The following is a 24,952-nucleotide window of genomic DNA, read 5'->3' on the forward strand; positions in this document are numbered from 1 at the left end:
ATGGCAAATTCCACAAAGCGGTGGTTCCAAGATGCCTCTTATACCCGTGGAAAGAAAATAATTCTTACAGGATGAAGGGATAGGAGGGATCACTGAAGACATTTGGTTGGAATATTATGTGATCTTGGGCAATTACCCATTTTGAAACTCTACTTAAATGGTCGCTCTCTGGTTAGAAGGGTAGAAGGATTGGAATGGTTTCAAATGGACCTGGTAGGCATACAGCACTAATATGAAGACAAAGATGCTGATGGTCACAAGGCTAATATTAAAAACAGTACACAGGACCCTGGGATCATGACCTGAGCCCAAGGCAGACGCTTTACCCACTGAGCCACCCAGGCGCCCCATTAGCTGTATTATTGTTGAAAACTTTGAGATGAAATATTGGCCATGCACATTTTAAAATTAGAACTTAAAAATAAAATAATTAAATTAGAACTTCAGAGTGGATGCTATAAAATGACCATCATATCTCCCCAAACTCTGAAGATGGCTTTGAATTTATCTCTATCTATTACTGGCAAGACTATATACCACATGCTTTAGCTCAGGAACTATAGTCTCCAAACAATAAGAGCTCTTTGTCTTTTCTTGGGATGTCAACTATGATCTCTTTTTAGTATAAGAATTATGTTCTGGGGCGCCTGGATGGCTCAGTTGGTTAAGCATCTGCCTTCGGCTCAGGTCATGATCTCAGGGTCCTGGGATCGAGCCCCACATCGGGCTCCCTGCTCAGTGGGGAGTCTGCTTCTCCCTCTCCCTCTGCCCTTCCTCCCTGCTTGTGTGCTCTATCTCTCTCTCTGTGTCTCAAATAAATAAATAAAATCTAAAAGAATTATGTTCTGGCTTAAACAGTAGGCACTGAGGAAATAATGTTGCCTGTGCCTCTATCTTCTGCTCTAACTTCATTTGAGCCGATAGATAGTGTTAATTTCTAATACAGTCCCAATGCACAGGTGGTTGTAAAGGGAGGAAGTTTGGTGAAGCGTGCTTGTACCTTGCAGGACCCGGGGGGCAGCTTCTGGCACGTGAGCCCATTGCTGGCACCGAGCCCTGGTGGACAGCCTTGGGGTACATCACAGGCAATGCCTTCCTGCATTTCGTCCAGGCACGGCCATGCCCCGTACCCATCTCATCAGCTCACGCACCGATTCTTTTTTTTTCTTTAAATTTTTTTATTGTTATGTTAATCACCATACATTACATCATTAGTTTTGGATGTAGTGTTCCATGAGTCATTGTTTGTGCATAACACCCAGTGCTCCACGCAGAACGGTGCCCTCTTTAATACCCATCACCAGGCTAACCCATCCCCCCACCCCCCTCCCCTCTAGAACCCTCAGTTGGTTTTTCAGAGTCCATCGTCTCTCATGGTTCGTCTCCCCCTCCGATTTACCCCCCTTCATTCTTCCCCTCCTGCTATCTTCTTCTTCTTTTTTTTTCTTAACATATATTGCATTATTTGTTTCAGAGGTACAGATCTGTGATTCAACAGTCTTGCACAATTCACAGCGCTCACCATAGCACATACCCTCCCCAATGTCTGTCACCCGGCCACCCCATCCCTCCCACCCCACCCCCACTCCAGCAACCCTCAGTTTGTTACCTGGGATTAAGAATTCCTCATATCAGTGAGGTCATATGATACATGTCTTTCTCTGATTGACTTATTTCACTCAGCATAACACCCTCCAGTTCCATCCACGTCGTTGCAAATGGCAAGATCTCATTCTTTTTCATGGCTGCATAATATTCCATTGTGTGTGTGTGTGTGTGTGTGTGTGTGTGTGTGTGTGTGTGTGTGTACCACATCTTCTTTATCCATTCATCTGTCGATGGACATCTTGGCTCTTTCCACAGTTTGGCTATTGTGGACATTGCTGCTATAAACATCGGGGTGCACGTACCCCTTCGGATCCCTACATTTGTATCTTTGGGGTAAATACCCAGTAGTGCAATTGCTGGATCGTAGGGTAGCTCTATTTTCAACTGTTTGAGGAACCTCCATACTGTTTTCCAGAGTGGTTGCACCAGCTTGCATTCCCACCAACAGTGTAGGAGGGTTCCCCTTTCTCCGCATCCCCGCCAACATCTGTCGTTTACTGACTTGTTAATTATAGCCATTCTGGCTGGTGTGAGGTGGTATCTCATGAGGTTTTGATTTGGATTTCCCTGATGCCGAGCGATGTGGAGCACTTTTTCATGTGTCTGTTGGCCATTTGGAGTCACACAGCGATTCTTAACGATGAAACCATTTGGCCTTTCTCTCAACGCTGTTCCTCCCCCTTAGGGAGTGTCCGCCATCAAGTGCCTGAAGATGGGGGGTTTGTTGGTGGGTTCTGGAGCCGGATTGCTGGTCTTCTGCAAAAGCCCCAGCTACAAACCCATCAAGTAAGTTCCAGACGCCACGGGGGTCGGGGTGGAGAAAGACCCACCACCGCAGGGAGGTCTGCTTAAAGCCAGCGATGATGCAATATTCCCAAAGTAACACTCAGTGAAAGAATTTTATCTTACCGTCAAAATGAGCAGTTGGAATCACAACAGCTGATTTCTTTGCCAATGAAAAGACAAGAGCTTATGTTGAATCAAGCCAAAGTAGTCCACAATTAATTACCCCAGGGGACATTTCCCTTCTAATAAATGCATCAATTATTATTTCGTTAATACATGGAGTCATGACAGAGGAAATAAGATGCTGTTTATAAAGATATCCAGCAAATGACCTCAAATTTCAAACTTTCAAAATTTGTTTATTCAGTGAAATTTATTATGCAACAGGTTATGTGTCAGGCACTATGCTAGTAGTTAATTCATTTGAATACAAGTTTTAATACAAATAGCCAGCATTCACCGGCTACTTCCATGTACCAGATACTATGCCATGTACTTTTTGTGGGTTATCTATCGAATCAGTTGAAACGAAATGAAATAAAACTTTATCCATTGTCATTAGCACGGATTTACTGAGTACCTCTGGCCAGACCAATGTGCCAGATGCTATACTAAAAAATAAAATAAGATGCCGTCTTTGTCCTCCCAGAACTAAGAAGTCTGATTTGGGGATAAGGTAATATGCACATGAAATAGTCCTTATAACATGAGATAATATATAAACACAAATCCTGTGGTCCAGGTAAAGTAAAAGGTATCGTGGGTATTATAGAGGGGATCAGAGAAGGGGGTGACCCCACTGTGGCGGTGAGATTGGGAAAGACACTCCCCAGAGAAGCAGAGGTGGAGCTTGAGCTCACCTTCAGGCAAGCCAGGCACCCCTGGATACGCTCCATGCGGCCTCCCCCAGCTCGAGCCGACCCAGGGATGCTAGAGCGTAGACCGTAGAACGAGTATCAGCTGTCTTCACTCCAACACATCCGTGCGGCGCATTCACTGCGTACCAGATACTGTTCTAGGTGCCCATGGGAGAAGCCACGGCTAAAGCAAACAGAAATGAAGGGAAACATCCCTGCCCCTCATGGAGCTGACATTCCAGCAGGAGGGAAGAGACAGTCAGTCATAAAGTAAACAAGTAATTACATCATCTTAGAGGGTGATGAGCAGAGGAGACAAATGGAGTTGCCGGTACACTAAGGGGGGATTGGGGACAGGAGACAGGCTGCCATTTTAAATTCCGTGCTCTGGGTAGGTCTTCTTGAGAATGCATTCAGACCAGTTCTGTGTTTGCGTGAAGCGGCCTAAGAGAGGGAGGCTGCGTAAGAGCGGTGTTGGTTACTCTGGATATGTGTCCGGAATGTAAGGAATTAACCCCCTCATTTGTGAACAGCTTGTTTTGAATACACAGATGTTCCCATTGTGATGAGAATGATCATTTCAAGGCCGTTATTACAGGATCTGTGCCGTGCCTGTCCCCATAGTAACCTTGTGGGACAGCATAGCCTCCCGTTGGTTGCAGGGGTTTCTGCCTCCTTGGGTTTTCATGGATTGAGAAAGTACCTCCCCTGTGAAGTCAGGAAGTAGTATGATGAAGCAGACCGCTGGAGCTCAGGGACCCCCGGCCTCGCCCCCGTAGCCCTGGACTTCACCTTGTCTTGTAGTGAGCCCACATGTCAATAGCCAGTACTTCTATTGGCTGCCCTCGGGGGGCCTCCTGTGCATTATCTTTGATCCTCACTGCAACCCAGCAAAGGAGAAATTCTTCTGTGCTTGAGTGAAGTGAGGCCGGGAGATTTCTGGCAATGTATCCAGGGGTCAGAGAGCTCTATCTATCTAGTTAGTGAAGAAGCCGGGAAGCAACTCAGGGTCAATCCTTTCTTCATTAACCATCCTGTGTCCCACCAACAAACGGATCTTTGTAAAATACTGCATTTCCCACGCCGATCCCTTGCACAAGAATCTCCATTGCGTTCTTATTGTCAAAACTAAATTAGTAGCGGAGCAAGTTTGGGTTTTTAGGGACACATTCATTTATAGACTCTTTTTTTTTTTTTTAAAGTTCATACTCATTAGACATTTATGAAGCAGAGGGATTTGCAATGCGGACGGAGAGACAAGAGTCTCCGAAAGTTTTGGGGAAGAGAGCCACTATTAATATTTTGTTATTTCTGCTTGTCTTGTGTTCTTCGTATACATTTTAAAATAATTGTACTTCCTTTGTGTACAAAATTTTATATTCTGGTTTATTTTTACTTAAGGCAAACGTCTTAAATGTTTTCAATATTAATACCTTTTTTAAAAACTACTCTGGTAAAATATACATAATCTTCTAAACGTGGTTTTACTGGCTAGGCAAATATCTTAAGAAGTTGCCTGCCATCCCATAGGTGATTTAACCATTGCCTTACAATTGTGTATTTAGGTTGTTTCCAACCTTTTACTCTTTTCACTAAGGTTACAATAACCTCCCTTGACATAAAGGTTTCCCCTCCCAATTGTAGGATTATTTCCCAGAAATGGACTTAATAAAGTATTTAATTGCCATGATCATTTGTGCCCATTGCCTTCCTGGAATGTTCCTCTGTCCAGATCCTGCCTGTGTTCCACAACCCACTTTAGACTCTGCTTGAGGAAGCCCCCCGACTACTGTAAACCAGGCTGGCCTCTCCCTCTGCTGCCCAGGGGCCCCCAGTACTGTGAGTCACTCCTGCCTTTCCAATTGTGTCCTCTCCCTGAAGGCATGTCCCCAGGCCCTACGCCTGATTTGTATCCTCTGTAACAAGTCCTCGCTGACTGAGTGAATCTACTTCACCTTCTTGCTTCCCCATAAAGGAAAATCCAGTTACAAGGTGGCGTCACGTCAATCACACCTCGAGGGGAAGGACACCAGTTTTTTGTAGGAACAGAAGAATCACACATTTATCGCGTCAACTTCACGGATTTCAAAGAGACTCTCATTGCAACTTGTCACTTTGAAGCTGTCCAGGACATTGTCTTCCCATTGTAAGTAGAAGAGCAAAGTATTTTGGCTCCTAAAATCAGTGAAAACATGGAGGTCTGATGCAATGTGCCAGGAAATTTTATTTTACCTTATTCATGCATTTTCAACATGATTATGATTATGATCTTTTGTCCTTAAATTTCTCAATTATAGTCGGTTATTTTAATAACAATTATCATCTAATATTAATTATAATAATAATTAGAAATATAGTACTGATGTTTTATTATTATTTAATAATTATTATTAACAATAATTATGTCTGTTGCCTTTACCCTATGGCTACATTAACTTTCACAGTCCAAATTTGGGCTACTTTAGAATGTTGGCTTTTTTAATAAAGCTATCATGGCAACTTCTGTTTTCCCAGTGCTGTCTGGAAAAAGCTTACTAGGGCCTTTTTTCAGACTTCTTTCAAGTCATTCGGTTTATGCCTCTTGGGTCTTCCAGACTTGGTGCACTTAATGGAGGTGGACACAAGGGGTCTTCTGGACCTCTTGGTAATCTTCTGGATTTCTTGATAAATCCCACTTGAAACAAGTGAAACAACCAACCATCAGCAGTTTTGGTATCAAAAAAAGTCAGGTTGCCATTACTTGCTTTTGAAACACATTTTTGTCTCTGGTGGCGTTCATCCCATGAAGTCGATCAGATAGTTTTTGCTCTGACTTTCCTTAGTATGTCGCTTGAATTTACAAAACTCAGGATCATTGTTTTATAGGTAGTATGACTCATTTTGAAGACTTGGATGCTTACAATCATGCAATGTACGTTGGGTTCCCTGAGTCATTGCGATTGGCAGTTAGGTTCTTTGAAGTGTTTTGTTTAGGTAAGCGCCATGCCTAGCATGGAGCCCAGTGTGGGGCTTGAACTCACAACCCTGAGATCAAGACCTGAGGTGAGGTCCAGAGTCGGGCACTGACTGCACCACCCAGGCACCCCTACAATTACATTGTTTTAAATGTTTCTAACAGGGGTGCCGGGGTGGCTCAGTCGGTTAAGCGGCTGCCTTAACCTGCCATAACGTGGGGTCAGGTTATGATCCCAGAGTCTGGGGGTCGAGCCCCACGTCAGGGTCCCTGCTCAGTGGAGAGCCTGCTTCTCCCTCTCCCTCTGCCTTCCTCTCTGCCTACTTGTGCTCTCTCTCTCTGTTAAATAAATAAAATCTTTTAAAAAAATAAATGTTTCTAACAGTGAAAATGGCCTATGCTTCCCACCAGGTGGATCTTTTTTTGAAAATTGGTTGGTCATTTCTTTCTGTCTTACTTTTTCCCTTTTTCTAAGGAGCTCAGTAGAATCAATCTGTAAAATTATTTGACCCTGGGGCCTTTTATAAGAGTAGATTTTTAACTATCTTTTTGAATTCTTTTTTTTTTTAAAGATTTTTATTTATTTATTTGACAGATAGAGAGCACAGGCAGGGGGAGTGGCAGGCAGAGGGAGAGGGAGAAGCAGGCTCCCCACTGAGCAGGGGGAGCCCGATGTGGGACTCGATCCCAGGACCTTGGGATCCTGACCCAAGCTGAAGGCAGTCACCCAACCAACTGAGCCACCTGGACGCCATATCTTTTTGAATTCTTCTATAGTCATTGACCTATTCAGGGTTTGTAACTGCTCTTTTTCTCCCCTCCTCCTTTTTTCTCTTTCTTTCTTTCTTTTTTTTTTTTTTTTGAAAATCAGCTTTATTGAAATAGAATTTATAAACCATAAATTTTACCCATTTAGAGTGTGTAATTCACTGTGGGTCATTTTGCATATTTACAGAGTTGTGCTACCATCACCATAATCTAATTCTAGAAGATTTCATTATCTCAAAAAGAAACCTATTAAGAGTCACTACCCAAAAAAAAAAAAAAAAAAAAAAAAAGAGTCACTACCCATTCCCGCTTTGCTCTCTCCTCTTCTCTCCCCGCTGAGCTGTGGAGAAAACTGAGCTAAGAGGAGAACATGGGGTATGTGAGCATCATGTACAAGATTGTGTTTTTCCTTTCCTTGGGGATTCAGCTTTGTTAATGTACATTGTTTTCAGCTGCTATTGCTTTGTATGGCAAGACATTAATCTGTTGGGAAGAAGTATGTGTGACCCAAAGCAACCTCTGCAATATTCTGCCATCACGTGCCTATTTGCCAGTTGCATATGAGCTAATGCACATCACAGAGACATGGGCTGTAGCAAAAGAAACTACGTCTCTTTCCAACCTATTGGTATTGTTTAGTTTTAAGTAAGTCTTGGTCTTTTCATAGAATTTAGTCCATTTGTACTTATTTCTATCTAATGAGTTTATAGGTATTTTCTTTTTCAAGACTTTATTTATTTATTTGACAGAGAGAGACACAGCGAGAGCAGGAACACAAGCAGGGGGAGTGGGAGAGGGAGAAGCAGGCTTCCTGCCAAGCAGGGAGCCCGATGCGGGACTCGATCCCAGGACCCCGGGATCATGACCTGAGCCGAAGGCAGACGCTTAACGACTGAGCCACCCAGGCGCCCCTAGATATTTTCTATTTAACATGTTTCCGTGTTTCCCTTTCTTGTCTGTTGTGTTGTGATCATGTTTTTTGGTCCTGCCTTCCCCTCCCCTACTTCACATGACTTGGAAACTATTCATTGTACTTTTATTCACAGAGTGATTACCCTTGATTTTTTAATATGCGTGTTTAAACATGTTTTTCTGCCAAAGACTAGAGTTCACCAACATTTATATCATATTTTCCAAAGAAGCAAGAGTCTCAACGTACTTTATTTCCCTCTTTATCTTCTTCTCACCGTCTCTCATGCTAACATTGTTTAGAATTATAGAATTACGTAGTTATGAATTACCTATAGAATTACATAGTTATTGTCTTTTGCAAATAATTACTTTTAGATTTTTTAAAGATTTATTTATCTATTTTAGAGAAAGAATGTAAGTGGGGGAAGGGGCAGAGGGAGGGGGAGAGAGAATCTCAAGCAGACTCCCTGCTGAGCACAGAGTCCGATGCGGGGCTCGATCCCAGGACCCTGAGATCATGACCTGAGCTGTAATCAAGAGTCAGCCACCCAACTGACTGAGCCACCCAGGCGCCCCTAGTCCATTTACTCTTAATGTAATTTTTGATATGGTGGTATTAAATCTTCCATTTTGTTATTTGTTTTCTTTTGTCTCATCTGTTCTTTGTTCTTCTATTCTTTCCTGCCACCTTTTGCTTTAATCGGATGTTGTTAGCATTCCATTGTAACTGCTCTATTGACTTTCTACCTATATATCTTTGCATTAAATTTTTTTTAGTGGTTGCTCTAAGGATGAAAATATGCATTTTTAATATATCACAGTCGGCTTAGAGTTAATGTTGAATGACTTCCAGTCAAATGCAGTCTGGGAACTTGGCAACAGTTTATTTCTCTTACCCCCGCCCTTATTCTTAGTGCTGTTGTTTTCATGTATACCTATTAAAATTATAAACCCATTAATACAAAAATCACAATTTTTGTTTTAAATAGTCATAAATCTTTACGTTGTAAATATATATATTTGTTATAATAACTTATAGTATAAATATGTGGTTTCTAGTTCTTTGTTGATACTACCTGTCTGTTAATTCATTGGTATCGTCGTTTCCTTTAATACTTTGAATGCATTTTATTTTATTATTTTTTTAAAGATTTTTTTTAGTTATTTATTCATGAGAGACAGAGAGAGAGAGAGAGAGAGAGAGAGAGAGGCAGAGGGAGAAGCAGGCTTCCCGCTGAGCAGGGAGCCCGATGCGGGACTCGATCCCAGAACCCTGGGATCATGACCTGAGCCGAAGGCAGACGCTTAACCATCTGAGCCACCCAGGCGCCCTGAATGCATTTTAAATTAGTTGCTTTGAAGCCTTTCTCTGCTAATGCAACACCTTGATCTACTTGGGGTCCGTTTCTTTGGACTGCATTTTTCCCAAATCATATTTTCCTATTTCTTTGCATGTCTGCTTGCTTCTTGTTGAAAACTCAGCATGATAGCTAATACATTGTAGTAACTCTGACTTCCCTAGTGTTCTCTGAGGATTATTGGCCTGGACTCAAACTGCAATTTTGTCTTTTTCACAGAATGCAGCAGCTGACATTCTCATGGTTTCCCACTGCTACTTTTTTTATACAGGTTCTTGGTACTCCTGTGGGCTTGCCGGAATTTAGCATTCACCCAGGGATTTGTGCAGAGATGAAGATCATCCTCTCCATGGTTTCCTTGCTCCTAGGGATTACCCCCTAATTTCCAGGTGTTCTTATGACCTCAGGCCCTGGCTTCTGATATTTTAAGCCTGTAAGGTCCAGCTTTCTGCCCCCCAAGCTGAACACAGTTGGTGAATATATTCAGTTAAAAAGGCAAAAAACCCTCTCAGGGTTGATCCCATGTAGCTCTGTCTTCAAAAATAGACTCCTTAAAAAAATCAATAGAATTTTATAAAAAGAAAGGAAAGTAGAGTCCTCTCTGGTCTCTGTTTTTTCTTCCTCTTGGGTTTTCTCCCACATATGTAGAATTTAGCTGTCAGATGGGAACTTGGGCAGTGTTTCTAATCTGAATTTAGGTTTTACTCTGATGGATCTCTCGCTGCCAGGATTTCCCCTCTAAAATTTCCAGCCCTCAGCTCCGATCTCTGCACACCTTCAGCCAGTAAGGCTGTGATTTTTCATTGTTCTGTGGCCACCGTAGCTAGGGGACTTGGGGGCACCCTCAGATTAGCCAGCAACACAGTAATGACTCTTAACCCTTTCTGGCTGCATTTTTACAAGAGCAAATGCTTCTTGATTTCTGTGTACTTTTAAATGTTTTCAGCATCTTTAGGATTTTAGGTTCTTCTTGTCGTTAATTTCATCCAGTGTTTCTTTCTTTTTCTTTTTTTTAAGATTTTATTTATTTATTTGACAGAGGGAGACACAGCGAGAGAGGGAACAAAACCAGGGGAGTGGGAGAGGGAGAAGCAGGCTTCCCGCTGAGCAGGAAGCCCAACATGGGGCTCGATCCCAGGACCCTGGGATCAGGACCCAAGCCGAAGGCAGATGCTTAACGACTGAGCCACCCAGGTGTCCCTCCATCCAGTGTTTCTAACTGTTGTCTGTGTGAAGGTTTGTGTGACCCCTTCACTGCTCCAACATTACGAGAACTATTCCCTTCTGGTGATTTTGATGTTTTGTGTTTCTCTCCAATTTTGTCTCTTCACAGATTTTATCTGGCTGACTTCTCTTTGTCCTCAATGCTTCTGGTCTACGTGATGATAATCTGGCTTGCTTCCCTGTAGCTACCTCTGCATCTTCTGCCTCTACCCCGGTCTCCGTCCTCTGTATCTGTCTCTTCACTTCGATGGGAGGCACGTGGGCCTAGTGTGCCATCTTGATCCAGTCGCTTTGTTTTTTTTCTGGAACTTAACCTTTCAGATCCTAAACTCGGGACAGTCGGCTATTTGAAAAGCTCAGGATTGGACTAGATTCCTGAAGAAGAAGACTGTCCATCCAGGGTAGGGAGAGTTTGGTAAGTTCTCTGGGTGCGCTCATTCCGTGATATTTGATTTTCACGAGGAGTCCACATGCCTCTTTAAGAGCTCACTTTCCCCACAGAAGGGGGTCGTTCACCGAAGGCAGCATCCTATATAAAGCCTCTCTTATTTTAAATGAACGTTATCTTCTAAGGTTGGCTTGATGTGATCAAGTAGCAAGCAGCAGCATCTCAGCTGTGCCCTTCGAGCACGCACTCTTTCTAAGTCACTAGAGCATTATAATTTTCTCTGAGCCCCAAAACGAAATATATGGAAAAGATCCACTTATTTTTCTATTAATTCCAAAGCGAGTAGATCTTAAAACATGAGAGGGACTCTCTTTTCCTGAATATGCTTTTGATGAAATATAGACATTTCTTGAGAAGCACTGAAAACTAAAAGTTAACTCAACCTCCATAGAGACTATAAAACTGTAAATTCATATTTATAAAGTAGGTGGACTTTATTGTACCCCAGTAGGACTCCTTTTTCTTATCCAAATTGCAATAACCTGTAATTTTTGCTGTAATGGGTTTTACACTCTATTTACAAGTTGTCCTTAAAAAAAAAAGTGGGGGGAGTCGGGATGACTCAGTCAGTTAAGTGTATCACTTTGGCTCAGGTTATGATCCTGGGGTCCTGGGATTGGGTCCCGCATCGTGCTCCACGCTCAGTGGGGAGTCTGCTTCTCCCTGTGATCCTCCCTCTGCTCATGTTCTCTCTCTCTCTCTCAAATAAATAAAACCTTTTTTTTTTTTTAAAGGACAGACCGATTACTCTGGGTTCACTTCCTTGTCCAGCATCTCGTATTTTCTCACAACCAAGCAAACTACTGCTCTAGGTTATCTGCAGACCTGAATTCTAGTGCCTGTGTCATTTTTCTCTTTGGAATTATAATGATTATCTACTTTATGGGAAAAGTTTTGTTTAGCCTCTCTTGACATCAATATTCCATAGCCGTATTTGATCTCCAGTCTACCAGGACATTTAAAGACTTTGAAATTGACATTTTCCTCTTGAGCAACTTTGTCCCAGCCCGTCCTCCGGGCAAAGGGCTACATAAAAGATGGTCCACGGATGACTTGTGGGCGTCGAATGCTATTTTACACAAGGTTTCTGTAAGGCCGTCAGGCTCGGAGATCCTGGGCGTCTGGAAGGCATCCTTCCCCATATCCTTGCCCGATACGTCTTAAGAGTCAAGCACGCATGTGAGAAACAGTGTGCGTCTTGTATCGCTGCCTGTCTTTATTCTCACGGTGGCTCCTTCGCAGCGGCACCGCCGAACTATTCGCCACCTGTGCCAAGAAGGACATCAGGGTGTGGCGCACGCTGTCCAACAGGGAGCTGCTGCGCATCACTGTGCCCAACATGACCTGCCACGGCATCGATTTCATGAGGGACGGCAAGAGCATCATCTCGGGTAACGTTGACATTCTTGGGCGTTGGCACGGGCTCTGGCTGTGGCTTTGGACCTTGTTGTCCTTTCACGCTGGTCTCTCTGTGTGGTCTCTCCCGCTGCCCACCCCTCCTTGGTTCTGACCCAGCCTCTCTATGGAGCCCCTTCCAGCCAGGAGACTTTCTGAGCTCAGAATGACCAATGAGCAATGCCACTTCCCCCAACATTGCTGCACGGAGGGTGCCGCTTTCTCTCCCGTAGGAGAATTTAGCAATTCAATGGCCAAACGGATTTGAGGTCTTGGCCAGCACAGGGCGCTTGTGTTAGAACCCCTTCAGTTGGTGGAGAGAGAAAAACCTGACTTCAACTATGTTATGCCTCAAAGGGAATCCACTTTTAACTCCACTGATCCCCCTCGTGCCGAAATATTTCAACATAAATTACAGATACCATCATATTCCACCTCCAAATACTTTAGTATGCATCCCTAAAAGTAATATTTTCCTACGAAATAATAATTTCTTAATATCATCTTGTGTGCAACTCATAGGCAAATTTCCCCAGTGGTCAGAAAGTAAATTCCCTTGTTCACACCAGGGAAGAGTCAAGTGGATCTTTTTTTTTTTAAGATTTTATTTATTTGAGAGAGAGAGCACGCAAGCATGATCGGGGGAGGGGCAGAGGGAGAGTTGCCCCCAAGCCCCTCCCCCCCCGTGACCTTCTCTCCTTCTCCACCTCCGCCTTCTTACCTCTGATTTTGTCTCTTACCACTCACCCCTTGTGGCCACGCTTGCTGTTTGGCTATTCCTCAAGCACATGATGCAAAGGGCCTTTGCTCTGGCTGTTCCATCTGCCTGGGTTGTTCTGTCCCCGGGCAGCCCCATGACCCACTCGCTTCACCCCCTCAGTTCCTCAAGTCTTTGCTGAAATGGGATCGACCTTGAACATCTTCTTGAAAATTGCCCAAGTCAAGAGGTGACACTAAGGCCAATGAGAAGGAGCTAACCCCATGAAGACCTGGGGGAAGAGCATTCCAGGCAGAGGGAACAGCAGGGGCAAAGGTCCTGAGGTGGAAAATTGCTTGGTGTGTTGGAGCAATAGAAAGACGCCAGTGTGTCTGGAGCTCAGTGGGTAGAGTTGGGGTCAGGGTTGTGGGAGTATGGTAGTAGACGAAGGTGAAGAGCTAAGTAGGGAGCGGAGAGCAGTTACCATGGAGGATCAAGGAGTTGGATTTTCATTGTTAGTGAGAACGCCTTTTGAATCTTCTTGATCAAGGGGGTGACATGATTTTAAATGCACCCAAGCCCCTGCATTGATAATTGACTGAGGGGAGCAAGAGTCTGAGGCCAGGGAGGAAGCTGTTACAATCACCCAGGAGAGAGGTGCTTGTGGCTTGGATGAGGGTGAGGCCAGTGGAAGAGTTGGGAAGTGGCCGGATTCGAGATGTTTTTTAACTATAGAGTTGGTGGTGGGGCTCGCTGATGGGCTGGACGTTGGCTTGGGTTGGGTGGGGTTGGGTGGATAGAATAGTGAGGAATCAAGGATGGTTCTGAAGTTCTTGGCTTAAAGAACTGGATGGTTGATGGCAACTTTTATTGAGATGGGGAAGATGGCGGGAGTCGGGGAAGGAGCATCAGGTTTAAAGTAGAGGGAGAGGTAGGAAGCCAACATGTGTTTGGAGATGTCAAATTCTCCATCCCAGGTGCAATGTCAGCTAGCCAGTTGAAAGCACAAGTTTTGCAACTCACAGGAGAGTTGGGAGCCAGCCTCCTTCCTTTCTCCCCAACCAAATGTTTTCTCCTGGGATGGAATACACCTAGAGGAAGCAGGTGTAGCCCATTTGGGGAGTCAAGGGAAAGAGGGACAGGTTTCCTGGCAGTTGTGGGGGACCGGCCTCTCTCCTCCATCACCACCACGGCTCCCCAGTCCTGATTTCTTTATGATTGAAGAGGGCCACGGTCTGCCCAGAGAGCGGGAGTGTACTGATCCTGCCTGTCTTTTGTTTCCCTTGCATGCCAGCATGGGACGATGGGAGAATCCGAGCCTTTGCCCCAGAGACAGGCCGGCTGATATACGTCATTAACAATGCCCACAGGATCGGAGTGACAGCCATCGCTACCACCAGTGACTGTAAACGGATCATCAGCGGTGGTGGGGAAGGCGAGGTATCGTTCTCTAAAACTGCCTTATAGAAAACCACTAACTTGATTTTTTAGCCTCCACGAGGAGTCAGGCGGGACCAAAGCAAGATTTTGAAGAAACCCTAAAATACATCTTAAAGTTCTAATAAAACAAACACAGATCTAGATATACTTGTTCATGAAAGAACATTTCAGATACAGACATGAAAGCGTTCTATATGGAATCGAGCTATGAATCCAAGTTAGTGTTTCGCCAGTTTTGGAATTGCTTGCTCTTTTTTCCTTCAAAGACTATACTTATATAAATTGTCTTCATCATATCTTTTAAAGGAAATGCTATTTTTAGAGTCCATTCTTTCATCCACTCAGATGTTTGACCGTTATTTTAATAAGTCGTTTCACTTGACCTTCCCTTCCATCATTCGGAGGAACCTGAGACATCTTCCATTCACACGTTTTTCTCAGCGCCTGCCCCTCCCCAATCCCTGGGTTTCTCCCCTCTCCGCCCTCCCCAAAGCCTTCCCTTCTCAAGAGAGGACATTTTCTTTTCCTTTCTATTCTTCATGCTATTGTAGGAATAACTTATCAAGGAGGAGAAAGGTCCAGCATCTTGATGTGGCTCTAGAGAGTTTGGGCCAAGCAGACTCGTGGCTGAGTGTTTGGGTTCCAGAGTCTTACTGCCCGGGTGCAAATTTCACTTCTGCCACTTCCCAGCTGTGACCTGGGGCATGCTCTTCAACCTCTCTGTGCTTCTGCTCCCTGTGCATAAAGGGAAAATGACAATGAAGACTCTACTTTGTGAGATATTTTGCACTACTTTGTAGCAAGTCTTCAAAATCTGATGTGCATCTTACATTCAGAGCCCACGTGGTGAGTCACGTGGCAGGTGCTCCATGGGCACATCTAGCCCTGGACCCTCCCCTGCTCTCTGCCCACCACCCACTCAAGGGCTCGGATCCCTTCCCTTAGCTCTTCAGCCATGCTGTTGCTGACACCTTCAGCATCCTCGCTTGCTCCCTCAGCCTTTTGGGGGCGTCTGCCTTGCTCATGCCCAAACTTGGCTTGGACCAGATCATCTGCTTCTAGGTGCCTGAGCCGTAGCCCATGAGAGCTGTGGGAGGAAATCGTACATTACAAATGCATTCATTGCCCTTGGCAATTTTTTAAGAATACCACAAGAGCTCTTCCTCCCACTCCCCACTCAGCTATTACAGACCTTCCTTCCAGAGGACATGGTCTTCAAGGCCTTTGTTAAGTGCTGGAGACCAGGGTTGCTGGTCAGCAGGTGTGCACGGGTATCAATTCAGCAGTTCTCAAAATACTCTACTACTTCCATTTTCATTGGTAAATGGCATCGCTGAAGTTGCAAAGACCCCAGCCCCACCATCTTATCCCCTTCCTCAAACCCCCTGCAATCCCACCACTAAAGGACTAGTAATGCCCCAGAACACCCAAAGTTCTAGGCCCGGATGCCGTTTGGCTGGTGCCCACACCATATGAGAATTTCTCATTCGGAAATTTGAGAATTACTCTTGCTGAAGATTGTATGCCTCCGCATATAGTGGCTTACAAGATTAGAGAATTATTTGGACACAGCTCATCTGGGGCAAGTTCATGCTTCCTCATCTTCCTTACTAAGGAAACGGCTTAGAATGTTTTTCTTACATCGTTTATGGCTACTTTTCCCCTTTCGGGTACAAATATGTTAGTCTGTTATCACTTAATCCTAACCCTAGTTTCTAGCTGGGTGTTCACCCGGACCTACTGTTCTTGTATTCTTGTGTTGTCTTATGTTACTCACGCAAAATAATTCCTACTCTTCTTTTCCAACATACTCGTTATAAGAAAGTGTAAGTATCTGACCACATTATTATGTGTTCTGGTACAGTCATGACAGAATGTTTATCTATTACAAGACATACAATGACTTTCCTTTTACGTATGCTTTTTATTACAGTTAAAGCATCCTATTGACTGTTTTGAAATTTTGTGGGTAGAACCTATGACCTATGATATAAATTTCACTTCAGGACAGCAGAGGATGGGGTGGTCAGAAAATATGTTGTAGAAAGTGGGTCTTGGCTTTGATGAGGCTGGGAACCATCGATTGGAAATGATTAAAACCGAGCAGGTGGTGTGATGTTTAAATATGGCTCTGGGTCCCCAAGAGCCTTCCTGATGGCCCTGGAAGTCTGAGAGCCAACACTCAGCAGAACTGAGCAGATACACTGTTCCACTTGGTTTCACAGCAGGTGTCTGGTACATTTCTCAGCCTGAAAAGTAGATGTAGGTGTAGGATCATGGGTAGCATTTTCCTGGCTCCGTGGAAGAATATTCCTGCTCTACAGCTTAGCGTTCGCACCCCACTCAACTGAGACAAGAACAGGGAATTTAAAATAATAAGCACAGCAGAGCTGAAAAAGCTCTTGGAACATATATACATATGTGTGTGTGTGTGTGTACTTTTTTTTTTTTTTTTTAAATCCCTTCCAAAGTCCCAAGCTTGTGTTGGGAGCATGTGCTTTGTGGCTTTCAGGTGAGGGTCTGGCAGATCAGCTGCCAGACCCAGAAGCTGGAAGAGGCCCTGAAGGAACACAAATCCTCCGTGTCCTGCATCAGGGTGAAGAAGAACAACGAGGAATGTGTCACAGCCAGCACGGACGGGACTTGCATCATCTGGGACCTCATGTAGGTACCCGTGTTGGGGGAGGACATTGTGACACAAAACTCAGGGGTTGCCGCATTTCATTGAACTTGAGGGCAGGTCCAAACCAGGAGTCGAAATCTTCTCTAAGGCGACGGGAAAGGGATGTTCATCTGAAGCCACTCCTCTCCCGGGGGCTGTTGCGGGTTTCCAGATGCTGGTAGAAAGGGTACAGTTTCCCTGAAGGGCTGGACGTTAGAAGATTCTGGATGCAGAGGGAAGTACCTTTCCGGTTGCACACAGGGAAGCCTGACTGAACTTCTCTGAATGCAATTCTAAGAACTCCCCCCAAAAAGAGAGAAGGGAAATGACGTTGTAGGCAGTTCCTCGTGTCGCGTCACCCAGAACAAGCCTGCTATCGAGGTGGAAGAGGGGGAGTGGTGTGAATTTGCCCTTCCCCTTGGCCGGCCACACTCCTAGGGTCCTCTCATGCTGGAAGCTTGTCACGGCCCCTGGAGAGCGCCTGGCTCCAAGCCAACTAGACCAAAGCACGTGAACTTTATTGTTGGAGTCATACAAAGGATTGTCAAGAGCAATTTTTTTTTCACTATAAGCATTTTAGCTGTGTGTTTTTCTTTAGAATTAGACCCTACTCCCCTAAACTTCTCCTTGCCCAGCCCCTCTCTACCTCTCCTAAGATGGCTTGCCTCTGCATCTAACTGCATTAGAGAGACTCAGAAGGCCAGAGGCAGGAGGAAAGAGATCGAAATATAGAAAACGGATAGGTATTGCCAAAGAATACGGAACATTCTAGATTGCAGAGAAGGGGAGTTAAGGCAAAGGCAGCACAGTTTTCATTTAATGCATTAAAAAAAAAAAAAAAAAAAACCCAAACCAAAGCAAACCCACCTACTGGTCCTGTGTGTCTCTCACTTTGATGCACACATGAAGCACCTGGAGATCTTGCCAACATGTAGATTTTTATTGAGTAAGTCCAGAGGGCTGCCTGAGATCCTGCATTTCTAACCAGCTCCCAAGGGATGCCCCTGGTTCAAGGACCACACTTGCCGGAGGTCCTAGCCTCCAGTGGAACTCCCGTTTGGGAACATACAGAACTAGAAGTGAGGGTGTGTCTAAGCTGATTTCCATGGATTGTCTGTGACCACCTCGAATCCCTAAAGCCTCCCTGCCACATTGCAGGACTATTTGGCTCATTTGTGCCCAAATCTTTAAAAAACGGTCAGCCTGGATACCATGTTTGAAAACTGCCCTATTGAGAAGAAACCGTGCAGAAGGTGCATGTTTTCAGCCAGCAGAGGCCGGCCTGTGAGATGCGCACCCATCGCCTGGGGGGTAGGGGGGAGAAGCCGTATGTACGTATTTGTTAGCGTGGTATCTGACTTGGTGGTTTTCAGACCGTGGTGCACAGGAGAATGAGCTGGGATGCTGATGAAAAGCGCCCATCCCTGGGCCTCATCCCTAGCTGCTAGGTGCAAATCCCTAGAGGGGAAGCTCAGTAATATCCGTTTTTAAGAAGCCATCCCCCACAATTCGCCACTCAGGTGGTAGGAACCTTCACCTCAACGCGGTGGCCTCAAGAATAAGGTGGCTTGTGTGGAAGACTGCAGGGTGACTCTGAATTCAGCCTCTCCTCCTGCATGCTTACTGGAACGCAAGGCTTCCCCTGGACTTCCGTGCTCTGTCTTTGGAAAAGGGCCCACCCAGGGTCTTTGGGCTGCCCCACAGGTGCGCAGAGGAGGGGAGAACGCCAAGGTGCGGTGGGCAGAATTGCCAGAAGTCTGTCTGGGGTAGATGAGCCAGTGCAAGCCAAGCTTATACCAGATCCCGTCTGGACAGTAAACACCTCTTTGAGCGAAGGGAAAGTTACAACTTCTGTGTCTCATTTCCAGACGTCTCCGGAGGAATCAGATGATCCTGGCGAATACCTTATTCCAGTGTGTTTGTTACCACCCCGAAGAGTTCCAGATCATCACCAGCGGGACAGACAGAAGGGTAAGCACTCCCAGCAGGAGTCAGGATCCTCCCAGGACCTGACAGAAGCAGCCGAGTGTTGTGGCCGAGGGAGCGGGCTCTGGAGTTGAGCCCCACGAGGTCAGAGCCCAGTTTTGCTGGTGATCAGCCGTTCCACTTTGGAAATGCTGCGTTGCCTTCCCGTGTCCTTGCTTCTGTGTCTGCAAAGCGGACATGTTACCGCTGATCCAACAGAGTTGCAGCGCATTTCAGTCAGTCATGCTTGCATGTCATGCTGATAGCAGGGGGCCTGGCACATAGTAGCTGCTCAGTAAGTGCTGGTTTTCATTATTAGGGAATTTCTGAGGCTAGAACCCAATGGCCCAACCCAGTGGTCCGTTTGACTACGTTCAAATCGAATGACAATAGAGTTCTTGTCTCTCATCCCTTCTACTTCATCAACGTTGTACTACAAGTCTCATTAGCTGGGGAGTCCATGTCCTTGGGTAAAGATTGGCCCCTCTTTGGGGCGGAACCTTGCCTCTTGGAGCAAATGAAAAGCTTCAGGAGAGAGGCATGTGGGGTAAGGACGCTAGGGTGTCACCTATCCCCCTGGCCACATCAGATTAGCCAGGTGCCAGTCTAATTACCTGCACACCCAATGACTGGATTTGGAGTCCCCTAATTCAGACTTTGAGATGACTTTGGGATCACTGAAGAAGAGATTGTGTATTTATCTTTTCACCAGCTACAGAAAAAGTTGAGTTCAAAGTATAAAAATAATTGTAGGAGAAATACTAGAGGGACGTCTCTCCGCTCCCCCAACACTGAAGATAGAACCTAGGAATGGGGGGGGGGGGCGCCTGGGTGGCTCCGTCGGTTAAGCATCTGCCTTCAGCTCAGGTCATGATCCTGGGGTCCTGGGATCGAGTCCCACATCGGGCTCCTTGCTCAGCAGGGAGTCTGCTTCTCCCTCTGCCTCTACCCCTCCCCCCACCCATGCTTGCTCTCGCTCTCAAATAAATAAATAAAATCTTAAAGAAAAAGAATTTAGGAATGGGACTTTGCCCTGTTTAAGCTACCCAGGTGATGGGGAACTACTGTCCGAAGATATTTTGTCATAAAAACCCAAGAAATGCCCCCTGGTGTGGGCCAGGGTTTGCCTGACACAGACAGACTGTTTGGGGGGCCCTGAGTTCTGCCTCACTCTAGTCTCTGTAAGGTTGGCCTTGCTAGTTCTTTTGTGTCTCACCCACCCAACCTGGCTTACATCTGCCCACCCCCAAGCCCGTTTCACTTCCGGTCTAAGCAGGCTTCCTCTTGGAACAGGGGCAGAAAGGATTAGGAAGTTAGTCATGACATCACCATAAATGCTTTAGAACGTGGTTCATAAAACGTCTAGATTTGTGTCCCGTTTCCCATATTCCAGGGAATGGAATGGTTTATGAGCTTATGAGATTTGAAACAGTCTACTGTCCTCATCTGGGAGTTGTCGCCAGAATACTCAAAGCATAAATCATGAATCGGTACAACCACCGTAAGGGCTGGCCAACTTTCCATAGTTATCACAGGCGGGAGGGGGTGGAATGGACAGGCACTTGGAAGTGAACCCGTCCATGAACAGTGGGTTAACAGGTGAACAAGATGACATCAGATGGCCAAAGGGATAAAGAGGAAGCAGAATGGGTCACAAGATCCTGGCTCAGTGGACGGAAGCTGCTCTCGCTAGGATGGTTGGGGCAGGTCTCCTCAAGGAGGTGACACCTGAGCTGAGGCCTGAGTGGCGGAGGACCTCGCTATGCTTAGCTCTCAGGGAAGACCATCACAAGCAGAGGATAAGCCTGAGGGAAAGTCGAGGCGCCATCAGGCTGCCCAGAAGAGGGTCACTATGACTTTGGCCAGGAGAGCAGGCAGTCAAGCACCAGCTGCCTAAGTGGGTGTGATTCCCGAGAAATGAGGATTTGGGCGTGTGTCTCTATTCCTTTATGCTTTTCCTATGAAAACAACTCTTTGTGAAAGTGACTGGGCATCAACAGAAATTAACAAATTAGCTAAAAAAAATTTTTTTTAAATAGCATACACAATTTCTAGCTAGATTCAGAGGAATATAGATTCCTGGCATAATGACTTGAACAGCAAATTTCTATCAACACGAAATAAGAGGAAGCAAAATGCATGCCCAGGTTCACACTCCTGAGTCCTGGTCAAGTGCATTATTGGGAGAGAAATTTTCTTGGGGCACCTGGGTGGTTCAGTCGGTTAAGCATCTGCCTTTCTGCTCAGGTCATGATCCCAGGGTCGTGGGATTGAGCCCCAGAGCCCCACGTCGCGGGCTCCTTGCCCCGCGTGGGTCTGCTTCTTCTGCCTTTACCTGCTGCATGCGCTCTCTTTCTCTGTCAAATAGCTAAATAAAATCTTAAAAAATTTTTTTTCTTTTTGAATAGATTGTTCATTTACAAGATTCAAAGTTCAAAGAGTATAAAAGCAGTATATTCAGAGAAAAATCTCCCTCCCTTGAGCACTCCCCCCGCACCCCCCACCCCTAACCCAAGAGGGGACCATATTATCAGTTTGCCTCTAGCCCCCAACCTGGGGGGTGGGTGTTTCACCGCTTTGAGGCCGAAGAGAAAGTTGGAAATGGGGTGAGGTGGGGAAGAGCGTGGGGTCAGCCGCAGGGACCTGAGCCTGCAGAACTCTCTGGGCTGCTCATTCCCCCAGCAGCTGGGGGGGGGGGGTGGGTGCTTCCCTTCCACCAGGCCCTCCTCTAAGAGCTGAAGTGGGAACGTGGATGCCGTGGCTGTTTTCTTCCTTTGTTTACAGCTTGCCTCGGACTCCCAAGTGCTTCGTCTCACCAAAAGCACTTATTGTCACAATCCGGGCTACTGGCACAGTCACCATCTCCCTGAATAGAATGCCAATGTAAAAACCAACACTAAAAATATGAAAATGCCTTTCTCCACCCCCTGCTCGAGCCTATTTATAATTTCAGCCCATCTAACCTCCCGGGGTGTATTTTTGCCACCTTCTATATAAAGTAGAACCATCTTTTGTTAGTATGCGCCTGCGCACGGAGGCTTCCACCGAGCTGAATCCTCCCGGATGCTGCTTTTCTGAATTCCAGATTGCTTACTGGGAAATCTTTGATGGGTCAGTAATCAGAGAGTTGGAAGGTTCCTTGTCTGGGTCCATCAATGGAATGGATATCACCCTGGAAGGAGTGCACTTTGTCACAGGTGAGTTCTGGGGTGGGAAAAGGAAGCCCAGCCCTGCTTATTTAAATGGGAACCTAGAATTCCCTAGAAGGCGGGAGGCAACAGGAAGTGACAACAGAAGTGCCTAGAGGGCCCCATGGTTAAAGTCAGACCCGAACACTGCAGCCAGTGTGGCTGGAAAAGAAAGTTCCAGAAGTCACGCTTCAGTGGGAGGAAGGGCCTGCCCATGAGCCTTGGGGGCACACAGAAAAGCTAAGCCTTGCATTGCTTCCCTTTTTTGGTGGTGGCATTGATGATGGAAATGGGCCTTTAAATGGTCTGGATTATCTGGCATGCCTTGCTCTGTGATTTCCTCTGGAAATCTTAAATGCCAGGCTTTTAAATCAGCATTTCCAGGGGGTGGGCATTGACCATACAACATGCCTTCTGGAACATCATCGGGGATCATTTCCTGCCAGGCCCTGATTCTTCAGGGCATTAACAAATAAATGCTCTGAATGAATTAAAGTTTCACAAACATATTTACTTTGATAGAAAACTACGCGCGGCGTGACCGCCACCCACCCATACAGGTGCATACGTAAACCTGTATACTTGTAGCAAAAAGACTGGAAGGAGGTGTTCTCAGTGGTTATTTCTGGGCGGTGGGCTAAAAGGGATGTCATCCCTTTGTGTTTCTTTCCCCCAAATCTACTACAACAGACCTGGGTTTTTATAATCAAGGAAATGAGTTCCTATGCAGATAGATTTTTCTCCCTTTATGTGGGAATGTGGGGAATGTGTTGAAAATCAGCCAGCTACTTGAAATCAGGGCCCTTCCTCCCTATCCTGTTGCACCAATGCTGTACACCTGCTTGTCTTTTTCAGGTGGAAATGACCATCTGGTCAAAGTGTGGGATTATAATGAGGGTGAAGTGACTCATGTCGGGGTGGGACACAGCGGCAACATCACCCGCATCCGGATAAGTCCAGGAAATCAGTACATCATTAGTGTAAGTGCTGATGGAGCGATTTTGAGATGGAAGTACCCCTTTACCTCCTGAGGCCGCGGAGACTTCTGGAATCCGCAGCGCTGCCCACGGCTCTGCTGAAGGTTGACCTTAGATAACTCTTAAGACTGGCTTTGATTTCTCACATCCGTGATTCTGTCCTTGAGTGAAAATAGTTTTATCTTGAAGTTTCTCCTTTTCTTCATAGGATGCATTTTACCTTCTTAAATTGTATATTAAAATGGGAATGTGTTCAAATTGTCCAGACTGTAATTAAAAGTTTTTTTATTATGAATAAATTCCCAGTTGTTGGTTTCCTGTCCTAATCTCTGCTCTATGACGGCAAAACCCACGGCCTTTCTGCATAATTTGTCCACAGACAGCACTGTTGTTCTCTAAAAATAAGGAGGGTCCGCTTACGTTCCTAATCAGCCTTTCATTGGTCAAGCTGCAATGGGGCAAGACTTGGTTTGAGTCCAGATCTTGGGTAGGATTTTAGGATCTTCCTTCTTTCCTTCCTTCCTTCCTTCCTTCCTTCCAACTCTCTGAGCCTCTGTTTAGCCTTTTGTAAAGCGAGAATACCTGCATAAAAGGTTATTTTGAGAATTAAGTGAAATAATGTGTTAAAGCATCGGCAGAATCCCTGACGGAGTGGACAACTGAACGTGAATTTTGGTGCTTTCTCAAAGAAACCGTGGGTCCTTGGGGATCCTGGGGTAACCATCAAAGGTGAAATTTCATAGATGCTTTTCTGGGCAAGGGAAGGCAAGGGAATGGCCCTTGTGTATTAATCATCCAGACGGGTGTCTTTTTTTCCAGAGAGGGCAAATCATGGCATTTTCCAGAACACTTTAAGTCTCCAATGCACAGTACACTTTTTTGTTCTAAGCTTGTTCTTTAGCCTTTAAGTAATGCTTCATTTTTTTTTTTTCATTAGATCACCTGCTGGGGCCCTATTTGACACATCAAGGCCGACATTTTAATAAATGATCACTTATCAAATAAGTAACATTTCAGGACGTTGATGTAACAATGCGTCCTGCTGATGTCTTTTTTGAGCCAGACATTGATGAGAAATTCTTCTGCGAGACTGTGCCTGATTAATTATAAACCTGACAGTTACAGGGTCAAGTGAGCAGAGGCCCCCTGGGTCACCCGGGGAACCAAGGGCGGGGCAAGGCCAAGCCAATTCTGATTGGGCACCAATTCAGTGAGGGGGCCTGCGCAGGGGGGCGCGCCTGAGAGCCGGAAAACTTCCTGGTAAGCAAACACCGAGGTTGGAAAGAGCCAACCTGTGGGCTCGGCAGTCCGCAGAGGCGGGTCGAGTTCCGGTTTCTTGGCCTCGGTACAGGCGCGAACCTCCCTGGGCCCGCTTCTCCTCCAGCTGAAGCGAGGACGGTGAAGTCTCGCAAGTTTTGGGGAAGCGACTCTGACCTGGTCTGCAGTTTAAACAAGCAAACCACAGCCATCCCGGATGGTTCGTCCCAGGGCAACACGCGGCCCCCAGTTCTGGAAGGACTCCCGGACGGGGCAGGCGGGCTGGAAGGAGGTGGCGCCACCTGTCCGCACACACCTGCTCCTGCAGGCGGGCGGACCCCGCCGCGCACTCCCCCAGCCGGCCCCAGCTGCCGGTGCGCGTCTCTCGCTGCGCCAAGAGGCTGCCCTTTGGAGAGTCCTCCTCTCTCTGTTCTTCATATTCATCTGCATGTAATTT

The 24,952-nt window shown here is 45.8% G+C and overlaps 1 protein-coding gene across 2 annotated transcripts in view; it reads left to right on the plus strand.

Annotated features, from left to right (window-relative positions):
- The window catches only part of CFAP52 (cilia and flagella associated protein 52), a 43,082-nt gene extending 19,530 nt beyond the window's left edge, over nucleotides 1-23,552 (plus strand). For both annotated transcript variants that reach the window (XM_025864237.2, XM_073881706.1), the window contains 8 exons: nucleotides 2,294-2,394; nucleotides 5,227-5,397; nucleotides 12,157-12,305; nucleotides 14,301-14,446; nucleotides 16,959-17,110; nucleotides 18,977-19,079; nucleotides 22,159-22,270; nucleotides 23,117-23,552. In XM_025864237.2, the coding sequence (XP_025720022.1) occupies nucleotides 2,294-2,394; nucleotides 5,227-5,397; nucleotides 12,157-12,305; nucleotides 14,301-14,446; nucleotides 16,959-17,110; nucleotides 18,977-19,079; nucleotides 22,159-22,270; nucleotides 23,117-23,292 (1,110 nt within the window). In that variant the 3' untranslated portion in view covers nucleotides 23,293-23,552. The remainder of the gene's footprint in view (nucleotides 1-2,293; nucleotides 2,395-5,226; nucleotides 5,398-12,156; nucleotides 12,306-14,300; nucleotides 14,447-16,958; nucleotides 17,111-18,976; nucleotides 19,080-22,158; nucleotides 22,271-23,116) is intronic.
- Nucleotides 23,553-24,952: the final 1,400 nt, after the last annotated feature.

This window comes from Callorhinus ursinus, unplaced genomic scaffold, assembly GCF_003265705.2.
Source record: "Callorhinus ursinus isolate GAN/ISIS: 27379988/994484 unplaced genomic scaffold, GSC_fseal_2.0 scaffold43, whole genome shotgun sequence".
Lineage (NCBI taxonomy): Eukaryota > Metazoa > Chordata > Mammalia > Carnivora > Otariidae > Callorhinus > Callorhinus ursinus.